At 43.5% G+C, this 23,731-nt stretch overlaps 1 protein-coding gene across 1 annotated transcript; it reads left to right on the top strand.

Annotated features, from left to right (window-relative positions):
• The first annotated feature begins 19,224 nt into the window (after positions 1-19,224).
• LOC148933207 (uncharacterized) lies at positions 19,225-20,475 on the top strand. The gene has a single exon (XM_089059578.1). It carries the CDS (start codon positions 19,225-19,227, stop codon positions 20,473-20,475), a length of 1,251 nt encoding a protein of 416 aa, XP_088915704.1.
• The last annotated feature ends 3,256 nt before the right edge of the window (positions 20,476-23,731 follow it).

Consider the following 23,731-nt stretch of genomic DNA (forward strand, 5'->3'; position numbering starts at 1 on the left):
AAGTTGGAAGTTGGTCGGCTTTGCACTGGCTTCGTCTCGAAGCGGCCAACAATGGCGCATAGGTGCGTTCCTTTTCCCTTCTTTATTCTCTTGGTCCCCACTCTTTAAGAGTTAAAAATCGAAATTATTCTCTTTGTCTGGTCTCGGTCCCCACCCTCCTTCATTATTTATCTGTTTCACTCAGTCCCCACATGGTGAAAATGTGACAAAGTGGGGGGTTTTTTTTTTGCATTTGTGAACATGAGACAAAAACATTATTTATTAGGGTTTTAGTTTCCAATTTTGTGTCCTTTTTGAAAGTCAGGGTTCGACTTTTGTCTTTGTGAACAACGCGTGCATGTGAAAAGTTCTTTTTCAAAGTTAGGGTTCGACTTTTTACAGAATTTGTTTATTTATTGTTATTTTTTTCCTTTTTGCAGCGATGATTTTAGCATACAATTCTGTCATGGTGGAAAAATTGTGGAAGATGGTAAGTTGGAGCTGTATATAGGAGGGGATACAACTACTAAATCTCACTTTGAGTTATTAATTCAATTGTTTTTCCTTGTTAGCTCTTGTAGTTATTTCGATTTCTCTTGTGCTTATACATTTGTTTGACTGGCCATCTTATGAATGCATGTGGATTTTACTACAAGAACTGAGAAGTGAGTAGTCTAATTTGAAAGAGGAGAAATTGACGTCTTTGCAAAATTATCTTAGGAGCTTTTAGGAGTTGTTGCCTTAGTTCTAGGAAGGACACTTCGGTTTTAGGTAGCAATCTACAAATTATATGCTTCGAGAGAAGATATAGTTTTACATACGTGATAGCTTAGTAACTCTAGAGACCGTAATTCAAGGAAGTCTTTTGGATTTTAGCTTTTGATTGTGGTTCCTAAAATTCTGCATTCCTTAGCCTGTTTTGTATTTTATTTATTTTTATATTTTCTGTTATTTATTTATTTCTTTATGTCTAGTTTATAAATTCAAACCCAAAAACCATATGTCTCTAAATAGTATATGACGCTTAGTATATGATAGACAGTTGCAATCTTATTCCCTGAGTTCGATATCCCGGTACTGACCTTTAGCTATACTAGATCTACCTTGTATACTTGCAAGAATTTTTAGTGCTAATAAATAGTGCATCAAGTTTTTGGCGCCGTTGCCGGGGAATATTATTGCTTTAAGCTGATATTGTAGAACGGTTGATAATACTAATTTGGAGTGTAATATTTTGTATAGTTTTGTTTTGATTTTTCTTTTTTTTATTTGTTTTGCAAGGAGCACGAAGCGCAACAATGGAATATTCTACGCTCGTATGGAAGATGCAATTATCCGCTACAACATTTGATATGCTCCGTAGAGCGTGGATAAGATATAAAATCCCCCAAGTTAACTGCTCTCTTCTTTTTATTAATTTTCTAGTTTAGTTTGTTTTTCCTCGGTAGAGTTGTAGAGCTGAAGTTTCTCTCCGTAGAGCTGAAACTAGTTCTAGTTTAAATTATATTTTTATTTTGAAAAAAAAAAAAAAAAACTACTTCTGTTTCTTCTGTTTCGTTTTTTATACTTCTGTTTCTAGTTTAGGCAGTTTAAGTTTGACTTTTCTTTTGCTTAGATTTTCATTTTTATACTTCTTTTATTAATACTTTCGTTCTTTTCTTTTTCATTAAAAAAAAAAAAATTATAAGGAAAAAGAGTTCCCCGTCTGTTTCATTTCGTTTGTTTGTTTGTTTCTTTTGAAGTATGAAAAAAAAACCTTATGTAAACAAACTTTATAATATTTTGTTTTCTCCACATAATGCACACACTCACTCTTCAAATTCACATCACCTATTCAAATTCTTTGGTTTTTGTCAATGATTCTTGTGCTCATCTGTCAACCAACGCAAGGTACGTTCTTCTTATAATTTCTGAGCATTGGCCTTTAATCATTTCATTGAATGACTTTGTTATTGGTATATATTTTGGTAGAAGTTTGATTGAGAATGATATTACTTGTGATTTATTCGTGATACAATTGCGAGTATTGTATTTGCTGATGTTTGGTGTGCTTGAATTAGATTCTCTTTGTGGATGAAATTTGAATATCCCTTTGGCTTAGTTGTTGATAAACATCGTTCATGTTCATAGCATTGTGAGGTTATTTTATCTTGCATGAATTGTGTATATTTAGAACTTAATTGTTTTGTTTGATCTTAGTTTACTGTTGAAAATTCTTGCAATTAATTGAGGGATAGAGAAGATTTTGGGGGATGAAAAATGATCATGTTAAGGTAGATGATTTGATTTGCATATTCTAGGCCTTAATTTGATATAAGTTTGGGGGAATGCCAAAAGTTACTTGTTATATCCTACTACAATTTTCTTCATTCTATGCTTACATTGCGAAATTGCAGGCACAGAAGGCAACCCAAACAAAATTTCCAAAAAAATGTGGGATAATCTGTGAGCTTCAAAGAACGTCAAGCTAAAGACGTTAACCAAGCGCTTGTTTGGAGGCAACCCAACATTGGTATCATCTATTTTTCATTTTTATTTAATTTTGTTTTAGTTTAATTTGTTTTCTTAGTTTACTCACGTCCCTACCGACTTTTCAAACTTATTCTTAACGTAGTTTTGAATAAGTTTGGGGGGATGAAGTGGTGGACCGTGAGTTTAGTTGTTTTTCCTTACTTTTGTTAGTTTTGTTCTTTGTTTTTTTTTTAAAACCCGAGGTTAATATAGTCATGAGCATAACATAGAAAACTTAGAAATACTCATGTTTAGGGACATCAGACCGAGTTGCCTATGATGAAAAGTTCTATTATGTTTTGTTTGAGTTGACTTGATACATTGAATTGAGAGTTTTGTTAAAAGGTGCACAATTAATGAATTGCTTGTTTACCTTGAATCATGCTTATACCTTGTGCGACTTGAGCCATAAATTTCTTTCTTGTGTAATGTATCTGCATTCATGTACTTGTTGCTAGAACTTGCTTCCAGTCTGCCTAAGTCTACATAGTGTTTAAATGATAAAAGAGGACGTTAGGCCATCCTTCTTAGCTACTTTATATATACAAATTTTTGACCTTACTCAAAATATTTTTCCTAGCTAGCCACTTTGAGTCTTTAAAGCCTTTTTCTTTGGAAGCTAAATAAAGGGGGAATATCCTTACACTCTTGGGGAAAGTTAGTTTATATCTTGTTAAAAGAGTTGGAGAGATAAGGTAGAAAGAAAGTAGTGTGTTTAAATGTGAAAGTAGCATGGACATATATGGTTTGAAATTGAAATTTTGTTGAGCATAAAAAAAAAGGATGTATAAAAGAAAAAAAAATGAAAAGAAAAAAAAATCGAGAAAGAAAAAAAAAAAAAAGAGAGGAAGAATGAAAAATCGAGAAAGAAAAAAAAAGAGAGGAAGAATGAAAAGAAAAAAAAAATCAAGGAATTTGGGAAGTGAGAAGAAATCTGGACGAATAGAATTTACTGAGATTTGAATTATTGGTTGGGTGTTGAGTTTGATGTAGTAGAAACTGATCACTTTTGCTATGTTGGGTTTAGTCACTTTTTAGCCAAATATTTCCTCACCTTACCAAAGAGCCTACATTATAACCTAAAGCAAAGACCTTTCGGATTTTTGATTTTAATCACATAAAGTAGAGGAGGGATTAGACTTTGAGCAAGCTTATGGTAAACTTTGCATGTTGCATGATCTGAGAACATATATTCTTCACCTTATACACTTTGAGAGTGAGTGATAAACACGCTTCTAAACACTTGTGAGCGCATGTACTTCAAGGTGATCAACGAGCTAGTAATGAAAGTGCACTAATAAGCTTTGCTTGATTTGATTTGTATTCTTGTCGAACTCTTTATTTTTCTGTTATAAATACTGAGGCAACTATGAAGTCTAGTCCTTAACATCCGTGTTTCTTATTTAATTTTTCTCTTGTTTTGTTTGAGGACAAACAAATATTTAAGTTTGGGGGATTGAAAAACACGGGATTTGCAAGTTTTTAAGGCCTAGATTTGGCTCGTTTTCAATGTCAATCTTGCAAATTATGTTCTTAAATTGCATATATTATATATTTTGGTATTTTGATGTGTTTGTTGATAAATGATAGAAAAAGATAGAAAAAAGGGTGCAAAAAGGCCAAGGTACAATAGCCTCTGTTCGAGACCATCTGCCAACGAGTTTGAAGTCCAATCAGTACTTAATACATACCATTCTCTTCATCTTCGAAAGAGCTTCGCGTGGGTACCTTGAACATCTAAATCGGAGTTCTGTGGAGAAAGTTATGGCCATTTTACGAACGTTGCGCAGTGCAGTTAAAATTAGGCGGAAATTGGCGGAAATTGAAGAAAGGAAAGAAATTGTTGCCTTGTGATATCAAATCTCTCCTATTAATTGTAGGATTCGAAATTACCATCTTTTCTCTTACTTGGAGGATACTTTTTTACCAATTATAAATCCTTTTCAAGCTTATATATACCCCATAACCTAATTCATAATATTCATCTCAGAGTCTCCAATCCATCCTCTCCATCCCTATAATTCTTCCATCTCATATTCCACATATTATTCTTCCATCTTCCATTGGAGCGGAGCTCTGCAGATCCAGGCAAGAGAAGACTGAAGACTGCATAATTCAACCTTGGGTTTTGTTTTGTTTTTCTTCATGTCTAGTACTTTTTGTTATTTTACTTGTCTATGAGTATTAAACATCTTTTGTAGAATTTTTGGTAATATGCTATGATTTTGAGTTATTAATTCAATTGTTTTTCCTTGTTAGCTCTTGTAGTTATTTCGATTTCTCTTGTGCTTATACATTTGTTTGACTAGCCATCTTATGAATGCATGTGGATTTTACTACAAGAACTGAGAAGTGAGTAGTCTAATTTGAAAGAGGAGAAATTGACGTCTTTGCCAATAAAATCGAGAGATTTGAGCCTGTAACACCCCGACTTTTTACCTTAAGACTTTGAAAATCAACCTTATATATATTTAAGTTTCGCGCCTAGATCTTTACTTCTCAAATAATTAATCGTTGTGAAGTATATTTTGGAGTGGTGATCGAATATAGTATTACTTCAATATAAAGTCGCGCTAATAAAGGTCCGTTTGTGAAGACCGAGTTTCAAATAAAAGTCCGTACACGAGTTCAACGTTTAAGTAAATATTAATTAAAAATAAAATACTCTCCGTGCCCTCCGGACCTTGCGCAATAGCCACGCCTTGAATCCCGATACCTGCACGAATGGATAAGAAGCACGTTAAATCAAGACGAGACAATCGACGAAATCAAATCACATCAAACACGCAAACCAAACGACGGCTCACGCCTTTTTAGGTGACGAGACATAATATTCTTGCCATTTTTGGCATGACAAGTGATTGACGAGACAACTTGCCTCATTTGGCAAAGAGTCCCTAACCATTGGACATTTCACCTCCACAATGAATCAAGCTTTAAACCAATTAATTTCATGCACCATTCTTCCTTATAAATATCACCCCATCCCCCTCTTAATCCCTTTGTTCATCCATGAAAAACTACCTAAACAAATATTCAATCAAGATGGGAATGCATACAAGTGTTTGAAGAAGGGGAGCCAAATTCCTACACACTACCATCCTTCTTCTCTTCTTTTTTTAAGGTAATTCTTCTAATAACCCTTTTCACTACATAGCCATTTTCATACCTTTCAAGCATGAACATTTGGTTTTCCACATGGCAAATCATATTAGTATTTTGTACATCTCTTCCCTAATGATTTCATACCAACTATGCATATGACTATCTAGAATAGAATATTTGCCTTAACAATACCAAGCTTAGACTAAGAAAACAATTAAACAAGGCCTAATCTACTAAGAATCTTCAACACACAATAATAACAATCATGGGAGAGCTCACCCATAAGCAAAGGGGCTGTCCAGCGGCGGCGGCGGCAGACCGCCGGCGGCGGCAGGGCGGCGGCGGCAGACAGGCGGCGGCAGTCCAGCGGCGGCGGCGGTGGTTGTTCCGGCGATTTGTGCCGAAATTAACCTCTTCCGACCCCATTTTGCACGATCTATCCAAATCTTCGCATTTCAAGACCTAATTGTTAGTTCTAAGTCTTCAATTTAAGAAAATGAAGAAGAAGAGAAAGAAGGGGAAGTGAGAATGGGAGGAAAATCCTACCTTTCGGTCAACGGCGGTGGAACCGCCGGTGACCAGCAACAGCGACGGCAGCGCCGGCGAGAGAGGGAGCGCCGGCGAGAGAGGGAGCGCCGGAGAGAGAGAAAGCCGGAGGGAGAGAAAGAGAGAGAGAGAGAGAGAAAACCGGAGAGAGAGAAAGCGCCGAGAGAGAGAGAGAGCGCCGGAGAGGCCGGCGCCGGCGCCGCTCGCCGGCGACGCCAGGGCGCCGGCAGAGGGGAGAGCCGAGAGAGAGGGAGAGTGGGAGAGAGGGAGGTTGTTTGTTTGAAATGGAAGAATGAATGGGAGGATTAATTCTTTTAGTAATTGGGGCAACACTTTTGACTATTGGGCCTCCCCTTTGGGCCAAGGAATTATTTAGTAATGTGGTCTCCTAATATTATTTCTTTGGGCCGAGAATTTAGAGGGAATGAGAATTTTGGGCTTTGAAGCATAAGAAATAAAAGGAACCTTATCTCGTAGTTGTGGTGTAATGTTTCTTAAAATATTTGAAGCGTTTAAAAAAAAAATTTAATCTTGCGATAAATTAATGTCTTGCCCTCCGTAATTAATTAATTAAATTTCTGGAAAATAAGAATGTATGGATTAAATGAACCCTCTCCCAAATAATTATTTAATTACTTTAAGGTATCTCATAAAATAGAAATCCACTTTTCTTGAGTGGAATGAAGTGATCTTGATCGAACCCCGAACGTAGGACGCATACTACATGTAGGATCATTTCATGACATGCACCTTATATATGTCCTTAAAACTAATTTAAAACATTATACTATTTCAAGAAGGGCGTGTTCGCGAAGTTTGATTTCCGAGGCCAAGCTTTTGCAGCATTTTCTTTGGGAAGCTTTGAGGTGGGCTTTATATCCAACACATTAAGTGTGGATAAAATTATCAAATATATGAAATGATTTTTGTTTGATAAAATTGCACTTATTTTTTTTTAAAATGTTATCGTGCCATAAATTATTTGTTTTATGATGCCTATCTGCTTGGCGATGCCAAAGGAATGAATGAATGAAACGAATTCGGCTCCAATAGGACCAAGATCCTATTCGAGTTAGTGTACACAAAGGAATGGACCGTGAGTCATCGTAAGGGTTGGCCGGTCAATGTGATCGTGGAAGGTGGCCACCTTCCCGACACACAATGAACTATCAGATATGGCGGATTGATGGAATGAGCTTAGTCTGATCAGACGAACTTTATGAAAATGAACTTAGTAAGCTCGGGCCTTTAAGAAAAACCCCCGTGTGTTACTGTGATGGCATGATAATAACTTTTCATATATATGTATCTTTCGGCGATGTGTTCACTGAGTACCCCGTACTCAGCCCTGCATGTATTTCTAAATGTGCAGGTTGAGCAAGTGATGAACTGGTGGCTGAGTGGAGTTGGTGGTTGTCTCATCTCTTTTGTAGGATTTTCGTGGCATGTGTCTTCATACACATGACCACATGGTTACAACTCCTTCCGCTGTGCTTAGGTTGTAGTATTTTGTACTAATGGGTCATAGGAAAAATGATCAGTAACGAGTGACCTACGTTAAACACTCTCTTAAGTACTCATGGTTTTTTTTCGTTGTCTTGTGAACCTCTTTTATATTATGAAAAAGTACTTGCAGGTCTTATTATAAATTCTTTCGTCCCCTTTCTATCCCCTCTTCTTAATTCCCTCCCCTGGTCATGATTTACCGAGCAATGCTATCCTTAGCAAAGCGCGGTCGTGACAGAGTGGTATCAGAGCCAGGTTTTCTGCTCTGTAACCGTGAGTCCTTCTTTGGAAAGGAAAAGTCTAGACTTGATTCGCTAGACTAAGTTAACGAGATCGACCACAACTCAGCACCAATTTCATCGCCCTCAACCTGATTGAAGGTAATTTTTCTTCTTGTAAGATGTCTTTTAAGAATTTTATCGAACTAATAAAATGAGCACTTTTGGAATGAGAACTTAGAAGAAATAAGTATATGTGTGGTTCTCGCTTTCCCGAGCGATGTAATCTTTGTGCCAATGTTATGGGATTCATGTTGGAAGTACAAAGGGATACGTAAAATTTCCTATGCCCTGACGAACGAATTCGAAATACCTCCGTCCTAACAAAGCATTTCCCGATGCTTATATTATGACAAATTGATCTTACGCTTACAAATCCGACGCACAATTCCCTTAATAATGAACGTCTATCTCGATGCGTGCGGCTTTGGCCAAGTACACCCTTTGCCTTATACCAAAAGAAGTATTGTCGTGTATCCTTAAGCAACTTTCTCCTTTACTTATTGTTTCGGTAAAACATCATGTGTAGATGAACCAACGCCGGACGGCTCGCAAGCAAGTCACACCCCAGGCTATCGCTGACAATGCGATACTCGCCTATCGATCCTACAGTCCTCGTCCTGGAGCGCACATATTGAGGGTCTTATGCAGGTTTTATGAGTTGTGGGAGACGGCCCACGAGCATGGCGTCACTGGGATTGACGGCATACGCCATCTGATTCCCCTACTACCTGACGATTGGGAGATATGGACAGCCAGCTTAGCAGATGATTTCATCCATCGTCGACCCGACACCCTAGAGGATGAGGGAGACTTCCCAGGCTTCCTATGTGCCATTATTGATCAGTATTTGCGGTACCAGAACGTTCCGCCAGCCTCCCCAGACATCCTAGCACCGCCCCCACCTCAGTGGGAAACTCCGACCCTCCCTATTACTGAGCCCCAGGGCCAGTATGATCACGAGGCAGGACCTTCACGTAGACAGGAGATGGTTTTGCCCCTGGGCTACGACCGACCCCAGGGAGTGCGCCAGTTTCCTGGCCAAGAGCATGACCCCACGTGGCGGGGCAAGGCTCCTATGATCGCTGCCCCAGAAGAAGATGAGTACCCGATGGAGTATCCGGCAGATGATGAGGCAGATCCGCAGATGAGGAGTCCTTCTGAGCGCAGACAGTCCTTGGAGGTGCCTGGCGAGCTACCCCACCCCGATGAGTTGGACGCAGACTGGTACCAGTACTTTCAGAACCGCTACGAGGAGATCAGGGCTGAGATACGCCGCGAGGTTTGGGAGGTCCCGGACGCCGCAATACCTCCTCCCATGCCAGGGATGTTACCAGGAGGAGCCGAGGATGACCCGATTGCGATCAGTAGCGACGATGGCTTTGAGGGGAGCTCGGGGCTGAGCTCTCTAGACTCGGACGGCGACTGGTAGAGTAGTGTTAGTTATGTACCATCAGCAACGGACCCTTTATGAGGCCGTCCTGATGCTAGTAGTTTTATCTCTAGTCCCCTTGTGACGTGAAAACTGTTCTTTCCTACGGTTTCACGCTTTTCTTTTGTCGATCGCGTAGAGTTTGGGACTTTCGTATGTTATGTAGGAGGATCTGTTATGTACAAAAAGTCCTCTCTAGAGGCAATTTTGGCTTGATACATATATATATATGCAGATGTTCTATGCTTACGATTGTATCTTGTTTATAGGTGATGTTATTGTGCCTCTTGTTGGTTGCCTTCAATTAAAGTTATGTACAAAAGACCCATGCATGATTGCAAATTTTTTTTTTTTTTATTTTTTTTATTTTTATTATTGTCTCAATAATAATTTCTTTTCTTATAGAATGCCACCTAGGAGGGTAGGACGTCCTAGAGGACGGGGAAGGGGACGCGGTGGAAGAGTGCCCCAAATTGTCGAAGGAAATCATGAAGATTGGCGCGAAGTTACGCCACCACCTCCATCTCCATCTCCGCCTCCACCTTCACCTCCCCCGCCACCACTTATGCAAATTCCGAGGATTGAACGCAGGATTGAAGAAGTCTTTCTCCGACAGAATCCGCCAACCTTTAACGGACTGGGCGACCCGGCCGAGGCTGAGACTTGGGTGCGTGCGATGGAGCGGATATTCAACTTCTTGCAATGCACAGATAGAGAGCGTATGACGTGTGTGACCTTCCAATTGGCCGGATCGGCCGATTTCTGGTGGGAGGCACGTAAGAAGACCATGACCCCAGGCCAGATTGCAAGCTTAACTTGGGAGCAGTTCAAGGCAGAAATGTATGATAAGTACATCCCTAAGAGTTACCGAAAGAAGAAGGAAGTGGAATTCTATCACCTTAAGCAGGGAAGGATGTCAGTAACAGAGTATGATAGGGTTTTCTGTGAGATGTCCCGATATGCTCCAGAACAAGTCGACACTGATGAAAGGATGGCGGAGAAATTTTGTGCCGGTCTGAGGCACGAGATTAGGATGGCGCTAGCTAGCCACGGGGGATTGACCTACCTGGAGTCCCTGAGCCGAGCTTTGGATATAGAGGCGGCAATGCCCACTGAACGGAGCACTCAGACTGTAGCTCCGGTTCCTCCTCAGAACTACCCCCAAGGGTCCAAAGAAAAACGCAAATGGGAAAGTACTCGAGGTCCTCAACAACCGAAACGACCGTGGCAACCACAATCTCACCACCATGATGTTGGAAGACAAAATGCCTCAAATCCAACTGGGGGCTATCAATCAAATCTGAGACCGTGCCCCAAATGCAACAAGGTGCACACGGGAATCTGCCGAGCAGGGACAGACATTTGCTTCGTGTGTGGAAGGAATGGCCACTTTGCTAGGAACTGTCCAAACAAGACCTCTGGAGTAGGGGCAAGGTCGAACCAGCCAGCATATCGCACACAGTTGCAAGCAGTCCAGATGCAACCTTGGCAACCACCACAATTTCCTCCTCCACCAAAGCAGCAACATCCTCGGAGGCCGAGTCTCCCATCACAGGCCCGTGCCTATGCTCTCAGACAGAAGAAAACCGGAAGGGGACCAAGGAAATCTGGCAGGTATGGCTATGCTCCTTGGTGTACCTGTCATTCTCTTATTTGATACTGGTGCATCGCACTCCTTCATATCAGCATCTTGCGTAGATACCTTAGACATCCCAACGAATCAAGTTGAACATAGACTTAGGGTGTCTTCGCCTGTCGGAGGAATAATTGAAATTAAGTGCTTCTGCTCAAACCTAGAGGTTTCTTTTGGAGGACATCAGTTATTAGTCAACAACTTGAGTGTTATGCCTATGTCCGACGTCGACATAATCCTTGGGATGGATTGGCTAGCTGAAAACTATGCCACTATCCTGTGCAACCAACGACAAATCTCTTTTCACCCTCCCGGAAAGGACGCCACTAACTTTCATGGGGTTACCTTGGGCAAGCGAAAATCCATAATCTCCGCACTACAAGCTGCAACGCTTGTACGAAAAGGCCACCCGGCCTATCTTGTCTACCTGAATGAAGAGAGAAAAGAAGGGAGGAAAATTGAAGATGTGGAAATAGTGCGAGAGTTCCCAGATGTGTTTCCCGACAATCTACCTGGCTTACCCCCGGATAGGCAATTGGAATTCACCATCGATCTCGAACCCGGGTCTGCGCCGGTGTCGAAAGCTCCATATCGAATGGCTCCGAAGGAATTGGAGGAATTGAAGATGCAACTTCAAGAACTGATGGACCTGGGTTTCATCAGACCAAGTGTCTCACCGTGGGGAGCACCTGTACTTTTTGTGAAGAAGAAAGATGGGACGCTAAGAATGTGCATTGACTACCGAGAATTGAACAAGCTAACTTTGAAGAACAAATATCCGTTGCCAAGAATTGATGACTTGTTCGACCAGCTCCGAGGAGCTAGTGTCTTCTCAAAGATGGATTTAAAGTCAGGATACCACCAACTGAAGATTCGACAAGATGACATTCCAAAGACGGCCTTTCGAACACGGTACGGCCACTACGAGTTTGTGGTGATGCCCTTCGGCTTGACAAATGCACCTGCGGTATTCATGGATCTCATGAACCGAGTCTTCCACCCCTGTCTTGACAAGTTCGTATTGGTATTCATAGACGATGTGCTCATCTACTCTAAGGACAAGAAAGAACACGAAGAACACCTACGGATCACTCTGGAAACACTAAGGGCCGAGAAGCTATACGCCAAATTCAGCAAGTGTGAATTTTGGCTCAACGAGGTGAACTTCCTCGGTCATGTGGTGACTGCTGAAGGAATTCAAGTAGATCCAGCAAAGGTGGAGGCCGTGCAGAATTGGAAACCCCCTGGAACACCCAACGAGATACGAAGCTTCTTGGGATTGGCAGGTTATTATAGGAGATTCATCGAGGGCTTCTCAAAGATTGCAAGACCGATGACGCAACAACTCAAGAAGGGCACCAAAGTTTCGTGGACCCCAGAATGTGCAGAAAGTTTTGAGTTACTAAAGAGGAAATTGACCACCGCGCCAGTACTGGCTGTTCCAGATCCAACAGGAGACTATGTGGTTTACACTGACGCATCGAAAAGTGGATTGGGCTGCGTCCTCATGCAAAATGGCAGGGTGATAGCATATGCGTCACGACAACTTAGGCCGCACGAGCTTAATTATCCTACCCATGATTTGGAGTTAGCCGCGGTAGTGCACGCGCTAAAGATTTGGAGGCACCATCTCTACGGAGTTCGGTGTGAGATTTTCACGGACCATAAAAGCCTCAAGTACTTCTTCGAACAGAAGGACTTGAACATGAGACAGAGGAGATGGTTAGAGCTGGTGAAAGATTATGATTGTGGCATCAACTACCATCCCGGCAAGGCCAATGTGGTGGCCGATGCTCTAAGCCGAAAGACTCAGCACTTGACCGCCATGTTCACTCACGAGGAGAAACTGCTACGAGAATTTGGCAAGCTCAACATGGAAATGATAAGTGCCCCAGAAACGGTGGAAGCAAGGATAGCTACTCTAGTGGTGGAGCCAGATTTGAGGGAGCGTATCATCGCTGCACAGAGACAGGACGAAGGTCTGGAAAAGATACGAGCAAAGGTGAGGACTGACGGACATGAGACCTATCACGAGGAGGCGGACAACGCCCTCACTTTCGGAGGGAGGCTGTGTGTGCCCCAGGATGAGAAACTGAGAGATGAGATCCTAAGCGAAGCTCACGACACGCCCTACACCGCACACCCTGGAAGTACCAAGATGTATCAAGACTTGAAGCGGAAATTTTGGTGGGATGGCATGAAGAGAAGTATAGTATCATTCGTGGAAAGATGTTTGGCTTGTCAGCAAGTCAAGGCTCTTCACCAGCGACCGTACGGGAAATTGCAACCCTTAGAAATTCCTGAATGGAAATGGGAACACATAACCATGGATTTTGTGACGGGCTTGCCGAAGACCAAGCGAGGAAACACTGCCATCTGGGTGATCGTGGATCGCCTCACCAAGAGTGCCCACTTCCTGCCAATTCCAATCACTTATGGATCTGAAAAACTATCTCAGCTTTATGTGCGGGAAATCGTGCACTTACATGGTATCCCAGCCTCAATCACGTCAGATCGAGATGCAAAATTTACTTCAAATTTCTGGAAGAGCCTGCAAGCAGAACTTGGTACAAAATTAAATTTCAGTACCGCGTTCCACCCACAGTCTGATGGGCAGTCAGAAAGGACGATTCAAACACTGGAAGATATGCTTCGAGCCGTCATACTTGACAGAGGACGGAGTTGGGAGACAATCCTACCCCTGATAGAGTTTGCATACAACAACAGCTACCAGGCAACCATTAATATGGCACCTTACGAGGCGCTATATGGGAGGAAGTGCAGATCGCCCCTATACTGGGATGAGGTCGGTGAGAGAAAGATGTTGGGTCCTGAAGTAGTCAATGAGATGGTCGAAATTGTGCACCAGATCAAAGGTAGAATCAAGGAAGCACAAGACAGACAGAAGTCATATGCAGATACTCGTCGGACTGACCTTCAGTTCAAGGTAGGAGACAAAGTCTTCTTGAAGGTGTCCCCTTCTAAAGGGATAATACGTTTTGGGGTAAAGGGGAAGCTTAGGCCTCGTTTCATTGGCCCCTACGAAATCCTGGAGGAGATTGGACCCGTCGCCTATCGTTTGGCGCTGCCACCAAGTTTCGGAAGCGTGCACAACGTCTTCCATGTTTCGCAGCTGCGGAAATATGTGTACGACCCGAAACATGTGATACACCATGAAGAGATGATGTTAAACCCGGACTTGAGCTACGAAGAGAAGCCAGAAGCAATCTTAGACCGGAAGGTGCAACACCTAAGGACAAAATCCATCACTTCGGTGAAGGTCTTGTGGAAGCATCATGGATACGAAGAAGCTACATGGGAGCTGGAAGACGAGATGAAGGAAAAATACCCGGAACTGTTTGAATAGACCCTTACAAATTTCGGGACGAAATTTTTTGTAAGGGGGAAGGAATGTAACACCCCGACTTTTTACCTTAAGACTTTGAAAATCAACCTTATATATATTTAAGTTTCGCGCCTAGATCTTTACTTCTCAAATAATTAATCGTTGTGAAGTATATTTTGGAGTGGTGATCGAATATAGTATTACTTCAATATAAAGTCGCGCTAATAAAGGTCCGTTTGTGAAGACCGAGTTTCAAATAAAAGTCCGTACACGAGTTCAACGTTTAAGTAAATATTAATTAAAAATAAAATACTCTCCGTGCCCTCCGGACCTTGCGCAATAGCCACGCCTTGAATCCCGATACCTGCACGAATGGATAAGAAGCACGTTAAATCAAGACGAGACAATCGACGAAATCAAATCACATCAAACACGCAAACCAAACGACGGCTCACGCCTTTTTAGGTGACGAGACATAATATTCTTGCCATTTTTGGCATGACAAGTGATTGACGAGACAACTTGCCTCATTTGGCAAAGAGTCCCTAACCATTGGACATTTCACCTCCACAATGAATCAAGCTTTAAACCAATTAATTTCATGCACCATTCTTCCTTATAAATATCACCCCATCCCCCTCTTAATCCCTTTGTTCATCCATGAAAAACTACCTAAACAAATATTCAATCAAGATGGGAATGCATACAAGTGTTTGAAGAAGGGGAGCCAAATTCCTACACACTACCATCCTTCTTCTCTTCTTTTTTTAAGGTAATTCTTCTAATAACCCTTTTCACTACATAGCCATTTTCATACCTTTCAAGCATGAACATTTGGTTTTCCACATGGCAAATCATATTAGTATTTTGTACATCTCTTCCCTAATGATTTCATACCAACTATGCATATGACTATCTAGAATAGAATATTTGCCTTAACAATACCAAGCTTAGACTAAGAAAACAATTAAACAAGGCCTAATCTACTAAGAATCTTCAACACACAATAATAACAATCATGGGAGAGCTCACCCATAAGCAAAGGGGCTGTCCAGCGGCGGCGGCGGCAGACAGGCGGCGGCAGTCCAGCGGCGGCGGCGGTGGTTGTTCCGGCGATTTGTGCCGAAATTAACCTCTTCCGACCCCATTTTGCACGATCTATCCAAATCTTCGCATTTCAAGACCTAATTGTTAGTTCTAAGTCTTCAATTTAAGAAAATGAAGAAGAAGAGAAAGAAGGGGAAGTGAGAATGGGAGGAAAATCCTACCTTTCGGTCAACGGCGGTGGAACCGCCGGTGACCAGCAACAGCGACGGCAGCGCCGGCGAGAGAGGGAGCGCCGGCGAGAGAGGGAGCGCCGGAGAGAGAGAAAGCCGGAGGGAGAGAAAGAGAGAGAGAGAGAGAAAACCGGAGAGAGAGAAAGCGCCGAGAGAGAGAGAGAGCGCCGGAGAGGCCGGCGCCGGCGCCGCTCGCCGGCGACGCCAGGGCGCCGGCAGAGGGGAGAGCCGAGAGAGAGGGAGAGTGGGAGAGAGGGAGGTTGTTTGTTTGAAATGGAAGAATGAATGGGAGGATTAATTCTTTTAGTAATTGGGGCAACACTTTTGACTATTGGGCCTCCCCTTTGGGCCAAGGAATTATTTAGTAATGTGGTCTCCTAATATTATTTCTTTGGGCCGAGAATTTAGAGGGAATGAGAATTTTGGGCTTTGAAGCATAAGAAATAAAAGGAACCTTATCTCGTAGTTGTGGTGTAATGTTTCTTAAAATATTTGAAGCGTTTAAAAAAAAAATTTAATCTTGCGATAAATTAATGTCTTGCCCTCCGTAATTAATTAATTAAATTTCTGGAAAATAAGAATGTATGGATTAAATGAACCCTCTCCCAAATAATTATTTAATTACTTTAAGGTATCTCATAAAATAGAAATCCACTTTTCTTGAGTGGAATGAAGTGATCTTGATCGAACCCCGAACGTAGGACGCATACTACATGTAGGATCATTTCATGACATGCACCTTATATATGTCCTTAAAACTAATTTAAAACATTATACTATTTCAAGAAGGGCGTGTTCGCGAAGTTTGATTTCCGAGGCCAAGCTTTTGCAGCATTTTCTTTGGGAAGCTTTGAGGTGGGCTTTATATCCAACACATTAAGTGTGGATAAAATTATCAAATATATGAAATGATTTTTGTTTGATAAAATTGCACTTATTTTTTTTTAAAATGTTATCGTGCCATAAATTATTTGTTTTATGATGCCTATCTGCTTGGCGATGCCAAAGGAATGAATGAATGAAACGAATTCGGCTCCAATAGGACCAAGATCCTATTCGAGTTAGTGTACACAAAGGAATGGACCGTGAGTCATCGTAAGGGTTGGCCGGTCAATGTGATCGTGGAAGGTGGCCACCTTCCCGACACACAATGAACTATCAGATATGGCGGATTGATGGAATGAGCTTAGTCTGATCAGACGAACTTTATGAAAATGAACTTAGTAAGCTCGGGCCTTTAAGAAAAACCCCCGTGTGTTACTGTGATGGCATGATAATAACTTTTCATATATATGTATCTTTCGGCGATGTGTTCACTGAGTACCCCGTACTCAGCCCTGCATGTATTTCTAAATGTGCAGGTTGAGCAAGTGATGAACTGGTGGCTGAGTGGAGTTGGTGGTTGTCTCATCTCTTTTGTAGGATTTTCGTGGCATGTGTCTTCATACACATGACCACATGGTTACAACTCCTTCCGCTGTGCTTAGGTTGTAGTATTTTGTACTAATGGGTCATAGGAAAAATGATCAGTAACGAGTGACCTACGTTAAACACTCTCTTAAGTACTCATGGTTTTTTTTCGTTGTCTTGTGAACCTCTTTTATATTATGAAAAAGTACTTGCAGGTCTTATTATAAATTCTTTCGTCCCCTTTCTATCCCCTCTTCTTAATTCCCTCCCCTGGTCATGATTTACCGAGCAATGCTATCCTTAGCAAAGCGCGGTCGTGACAGAGTGGTATCAGAGCCAGGTTTTCTGCTCTGTAACCGTGAGTCCTTCTTTGGAAAGGAAAAGTCTAGACTTGATTCGCTAGACTAAGTTAACGAGATCGACCACAACTCAGCACCAATTTCATCGCCCTCAACCTGATTGAAGGTAATTTTTCTTCTTGTAAGATGTCTTTTAAGAATTTTATCGAACTAATAAAATGAGCACTTTTGGAATGAGAACTTAGAAGAAATAAGTATATGTGTGGTTCTCGCTTTCCCGAGCGATGTAATCTTTGTGCCAATGTTATGGGATTCATGTTGGAAGTACAAAGGGATACGTAAAATTTCCTATGCCCTGACGAACGAATTCGAAATACCTCCGTCCTAACAAAGCATTTCCCGATGCTTATATTATGACAAATTGATCTTACGCTTACAAATCCGACGCACAATTCCCTTAATAATGAACGTCTATCTCGATGCGTGCGGCTTTGGCCAAGTACACCCTTTGCCTTATACCAAAAGAAGTATTGTCGTGTATCCTTAAGCAACTTTCTCCTTTACTTATTGTTTCGGTAAAACATCATGTGTAGATGAACCAACGCCGGACGGCTCGCAAGCAAGTCACACCCCAGGCTATCGCTGACAATGCGATACTCGCCTATCGATCCTACAGTCCTCGTCCTGGAGCGCACATATTGAGGGTCTTATGCAGGTTTTATGAGTTGTGGGAGACGGCCCACGAGCATGGCGTCACTGGGATTGACGGCATACGCCATCTGATTCCCCTACTACCTGACGATTGGGAGATATGGACAGCCAGCTTAGCAGATGATTTCATCCATCGTCGACCCGACACCCTAGAGGATGAGGGAGACTTCCCAGGCTTCCTATGTGCCATTATTGATCAGTATTTGCGGTACCAGAACGTTCCGCCAGCCTCCCCAGACATCCTAGCACCGCCCCCACCTCAGTGGGAAACTCCGACCCTCCCTATTACTGAGCCCCAGGGCCAGTATGATCACGAGGCAGGACCTTCACGTAGACAGGAGATGGTTTTGCCCCTGGGCTACGACCGACCCCAGGGAGTGCGCCAGTTTCCTGGCCAAGAGCATGACCCCACGTGGCGGGGCAAGGCTCCTATGATCGCTGCCCCAGAAGAAGATGAGTACCCGATGGAGTATCCGGCAGATGATGAGGCAGATCCGCAGATGAGGAGTCCTTCTGAGCGCAGACAGTCCTTGGAGGTGCCTGGCGAGCTACCCCACCCCGATGAGTTGGACGCAGACTGGTACCAGTACTTTCAGAACCGCTACGAGGAGATCAGGGCTGAGATACGCCGCGAGGTTTGGGAGGTCCCGGACGCCGCAATACCTCCTCCCATGCCAGGGATGTTACCAGGAGGAGCCGAGGATGACCCGATTGCGATCAGTAGCGACGATGGCTTTGAGGGGAGCTCGGGGCTGAGCTCTCTAGACTCGGACGGCGACTGGTAGAGTAGTGTTAGTTATGTACCATCAGCAACGGACCCTTTATGAGGCCGTCCTGATGCTAGTAGTTTTATCTCTAGTCCCCTTGTGACGTGAAAACTGTTCTTTCCTACGGTTTCACGCTTTTCTTTTGTCGATCGCGTAGAGTTTGGGACTTTCGTATGTTATGTAGGAGGATCTGTTATGTACAAAAAGTCCTCTCTAGAGGCAATTTTGGCTTGATACATATATATATATGCAGATGTTCTATGCTTACGATTGTATCTTGTTTATAGGTGATGTTATTGTGCCTCTTGTTGGTTGCCTTCAATTAAAGTTATGTACAAAAGACCCATGCATGATTGCAAATTTTTTTTTTTTTTATTTTTTTTATTTTTATTATTGTCTCAATAATAATTTCTTTTCTTATAGAATGCCACCTAGGAGGGTAGGACGTCCTAGAGGACGGGGAAGGGGACGCGGTGGAAGAGTGCCCCAAATTGTCGAAGGAAATCATGAAGATTGGCGCGAAGTTACGCCACCACCTCCATCTCCATCTCCGCCTCCACCTTCACCTCCCCCGCCACCACTTATGCAAATTCCGAGGATTGAACGCAGGATTGAAGAAGTCTTTCTCCGACAGAATCCGCCAACCTTTAACGGACTGGGCGACCCGGCCGAGGCTGAGACTTGGGTGCGTGCGATGGAGCGGATATTCAACTTCTTGCAATGCACAGATAGAGAGCGTATGACGTGTGTGACCTTCCAATTGGCCGGATCGGCCGATTTCTGGTGGGAGGCACGTAAGAAGACCATGACCCCAGGCCAGATTGCAAGCTTAACTTGGGAGCAGTTCAAGGCAGAAATGTATGATAAGTACATCCCTAAGAGTTACCGAAAGAAGAAGGAAGTGGAATTCTATCACCTTAAGCAGGGAAGGATGTCAGTAACAGAGTATGATAGGGTTTTCTGTGAGATGTCCCGATATGCTCCAGAACAAGTCGACACTGATGAAAGGATGGCGGAGAAATTTTGTGCCGGTCTGAGGCACGAGATTAGGATGGCGCTAGCTAGCCACGGGGGATTGACCTACCTGGAGTCCCTGAGCCGAGCTTTGGATATAGAGGCGGCAATGCCCACTGAACGGAGCACTCAGACTGTAGCTCCGGTTCCTCCTCAGAACTACCCCCAAGGGTCCAAAGAAAAACGCAAATGGGAAAGTACTCGAGGTCCTCAACAACCGAAACGACCGTGGCAACCACAATCTCACCACCATGATGTTGGAAGACAAAATGCCTCAAATCCAACTGGGGGCTATCAATCAAATCTGAGACCGTGCCCCAAATGCAACAAGGTGCACACGGGAATCTGCCGAGCAGGGACAGACATTTGCTTCGTGTGTGGAAGGAATGGCCACTTTGCTAGGAACTGTCCAAACAAGACCTCTGGAGTAGGGGCAAGGTCGAACCAGCCAGCATATCGCACACAGTTGCAAGCAGTCCAGATGCAACCTTGGCAACCACCACAATTTCCTCCTCCACCAAAGCAGCAACATCCTCGGAGGCCGAGTCTCCCATCACAGGCCCGTGCCTATGCTCTCAGACAGAAGAAAACCGGAAGGGGACCAAGGAAATCTGGCAGGTATGGCTATGCTCCTTGGTGTACCTGTCATTCTCTTATTTGATACTGGTGCATCGCACTCCTTCATATCAGCATCTTGCGTAGATACCTTAGACATCCCAACGAATCAAGTTGAACATAGACTTAGGGTGTCTTCGCCTGTCGGAGGAATAATTGAAATTAAGTGCTTCTGCTCAAACCTAGAGGTTTCTTTTGGAGGACATCAGTTATTAGTCAACAACTTGAGTGTTATGCCTATGTCCGACGTCGACATAATCCTTGGGATGGATTGGCTAGCTGAAAACTATGCCACTATCCTGTGCAACCAACGACAAATCTCTTTTCACCCTCCCGGAAAGGACGCCACTAACTTTCATGGGGTTACCTTGGGCAAGCGAAAATCCATAATCTCCGCACTACAAGCTGCAACGCTTGTACGAAAAGGCCACCCGGCCTATCTTGTCTACCTGAATGAAGAGAGAAAAGAAGGGAGGAAAATTGAAGATGTGGAAATAGTGCGAGAGTTCCCAGATGTGTTTCCCGACAATCTACCTGGCTTACCCCCGGATAGGCAATTGGAATTCACCATCGATCTCGAACCCGGGTCTGCGCCGGTGTCGAAAGCTCCATATCGAATGGCTCCGAAGGAATTGGAGGAATTGAAGATGCAACTTCAAGAACTGATGGACCTGGGTTTCATCAGACCAAGTGTCTCACCGTGGGGAGCACCTGTACTTTTTGTGAAGAAGAAAGATGGGACGCTAAGAATGTGCATTGACTACCGAGAATTGAACAAGCTAACTTTGAAGAACAAATATCCGTTGCCAAGAATTGATGACTTGTTCGACCAGCTCCGAGGAGCTAGTGTCTTCTCAAAGATGGATTTAAAGTCAGGATACCACCAACTGAAGATTCGACAAGATGACATTCCAAAGACGGCCTTTCGAACACGGTACGGCCACTACGAGTTTGTGGTGATGCCCTTCGGCTTGACAAATGCACATGCGGTATTCATGGATCTCATGAACCGAGTCTTCCACCCCTGTCTTGACAAGTTCGTATTGGTATTCATAGACGATGTGCTCATCTACTCTAAGGACAAGAAAGAACACGAAGAACACCTACGGATCACTCTGGAAACACTAAGGGCCGAGAAGCTATACGCCAAATTCAGCAAGTGTGAATTTTGGCTCAACGAGGTGAACTTCCTCGGTCATGTGGTGACTGCTGAAGGAATTCAAGTAGATCCAGCAAAGGTGGAGGCCGTGCAGAATTGGAAACCCCCTGGAACACCCAACGAGATACGAAGCTTCTTGGGATTGGCAGGTTATTATAGGAGATTCATCGAGGGCTTCTCAAAGATTGCAAGACCGATGACGCAACAACTCAAGAAGGGCACCAAAGTTTCGTGGACCCCAGAATGTGCAGAAAGTTTTGAGTTACTAAAGAGGAAATTGACCACCGCGCCAGTACTGGCTGTTCCAGATCCAACAGGAGACTATGTGGTTTACACTGACGCATCGAAAAGTGGATTGGGCTGCGTCCTCATGCAAAATGGCAGGGTGATAGCATATGCGTCACGACAACTTAGGCCGCACGAGCTTAATTATCCTACCCATGATTTGGAGTTAGCCGCGGTAGTGCACGCGCTAAAGATTTGGAGGCACCATCTCTACGGAGTTCGGTGTGAGATTTTCACGGACCATAAAAGCCTCAAGTACTTCTTCGAACAGAAGGACTTGAACATGAGACAGAGGAGATGGTTAGAGCTGGTGAAAGATTATGATTGTGGCATCAACTACCATCCCGGCAAGGCCAATGTGGTGGCCGATGCTCTAAGCCGAAAGACTCAGCACTTGACCGCCATGTTCACTCACGAGGAGAAACTGCTACGAGAATTTGGCAAGCTCAACATGGAAATGATAAGTGCCCCAGAAACGGTGGAAGCAAGGATAGCTACTCTAGTGGTGGAGCCAGATTTGAGGGAGCGTATCATCGCTGCACAGAGACAGGACGAAGGTCTGGAAAAGATACGAGCAAAGGTGAGGACTGACGGACATGAGACCTATCACGAGGAGGCGGACAACGCCCTCACTTTCGGAGGGAGGCTGTGTGTGCCCCAGGATGAGAAACTGAGAGATGAGATCCTAAGCGAAGCTCACGACACGCCCTACACCGCACACCCTGGAAGTACCAAGATGTATCAAGACTTGAAGCGGAAATTTTGGTGGGATGGCATGAAGAGAAGTATAGTATCATTCGTGGAAAGATGTTTGGCTTGTCAGCAAGTCAAGGCTCTTCACCAGCGACCGTACGGGAAATTGCAACCCTTAGAAATTCCTGAATGGAAATGGGAACACATAACCATGGATTTTGTGACGGGCTTGCCGAAGACCAAGCGAGGAAACACTGCCATCTGGGTGATCGTGGATCGCCTCACCAAGAGTGCCCACTTCCTGCCAATTCCAATCACTTATGGATCTGAAAAACTATCTCAGCTTTATGTGCGGGAAATCGTGCACTTACATGGTATCCCAGCCTCAATCACGTCAGATCGAGATGCAAAATTTACTTCAAATTTCTGGAAGAGCCTGCAAGCAGAACTTGGTACAAAATTAAATTTCAGTACCGCGTTCCACCCACAGTCTGATGGGCAGTCAGAAAGGACGATTCAAACACTGGAAGATATGCTTCGAGCCGTCATACTTGACAGAGGACGGAGTTGGGAGACAATCCTACCCCTGATAGAGTTTGCATACAACAACAGCTACCAGGCAACCATTAATATGGCACCTTACGAGGCGCTATATGGGAGGAAGTGCAGATCGCCCCTATACTGGGATGAGGTCGGTGAGAGAAAGATGTTGGGTCCTGAAGTAGTCAATGAGATGGTCGAAATTGTGCGCCAGATCAAAGGTAGAATCAAGGAAGCACAAGACAGACAGAAGTCATATGCAGATACTCGTCGGACTGACCTTCAGTTCAAGGTAGGAGACAAAGTCTTCTTGAAGGTGTCCCCTTCTAAAGGGATAATACGTTTTGGGGTAAAGGGGAAGCTTAGGCCTCGTTTCATTGGCCCCTACGAAATCCTGGAGGAGATTGGACCCGTCGCCTATCGTTTGGCGCTGCCACCAAGTTTCGGAAGCGTGCACAACGTCTTCCATGTTTCGCAGCTGCGGAAATATGTGTACGACCCGAAACATGTGATACACCATGAAGAGATGATGTTAAACCCGGACTTGAGCTACGAAGAGAAGCCAGAAGCAATCTTAGACCGGAAGGTGCAACACCTAAGGACAAAATCCATCACTTCGGTGAAG

This window comes from Salvia hispanica, chromosome 1 (genome assembly GCF_029641045.1).
Source record: "Salvia hispanica isolate PSC_SH4W2 chromosome 1, Shi_PSC_v1, whole genome shotgun sequence".
NCBI lineage: Eukaryota > Viridiplantae > Streptophyta > Magnoliopsida > Lamiales > Lamiaceae > Salvia > Salvia hispanica.

Coding starts and splice junctions, on each gene's coding strand:
- LOC148933207 (XM_089059578.1), top strand. CDS start 19,225: ATGCCACCTAGGAGGGTAGGACGTCCTAGAGGACGGGGAAGGGGACGC.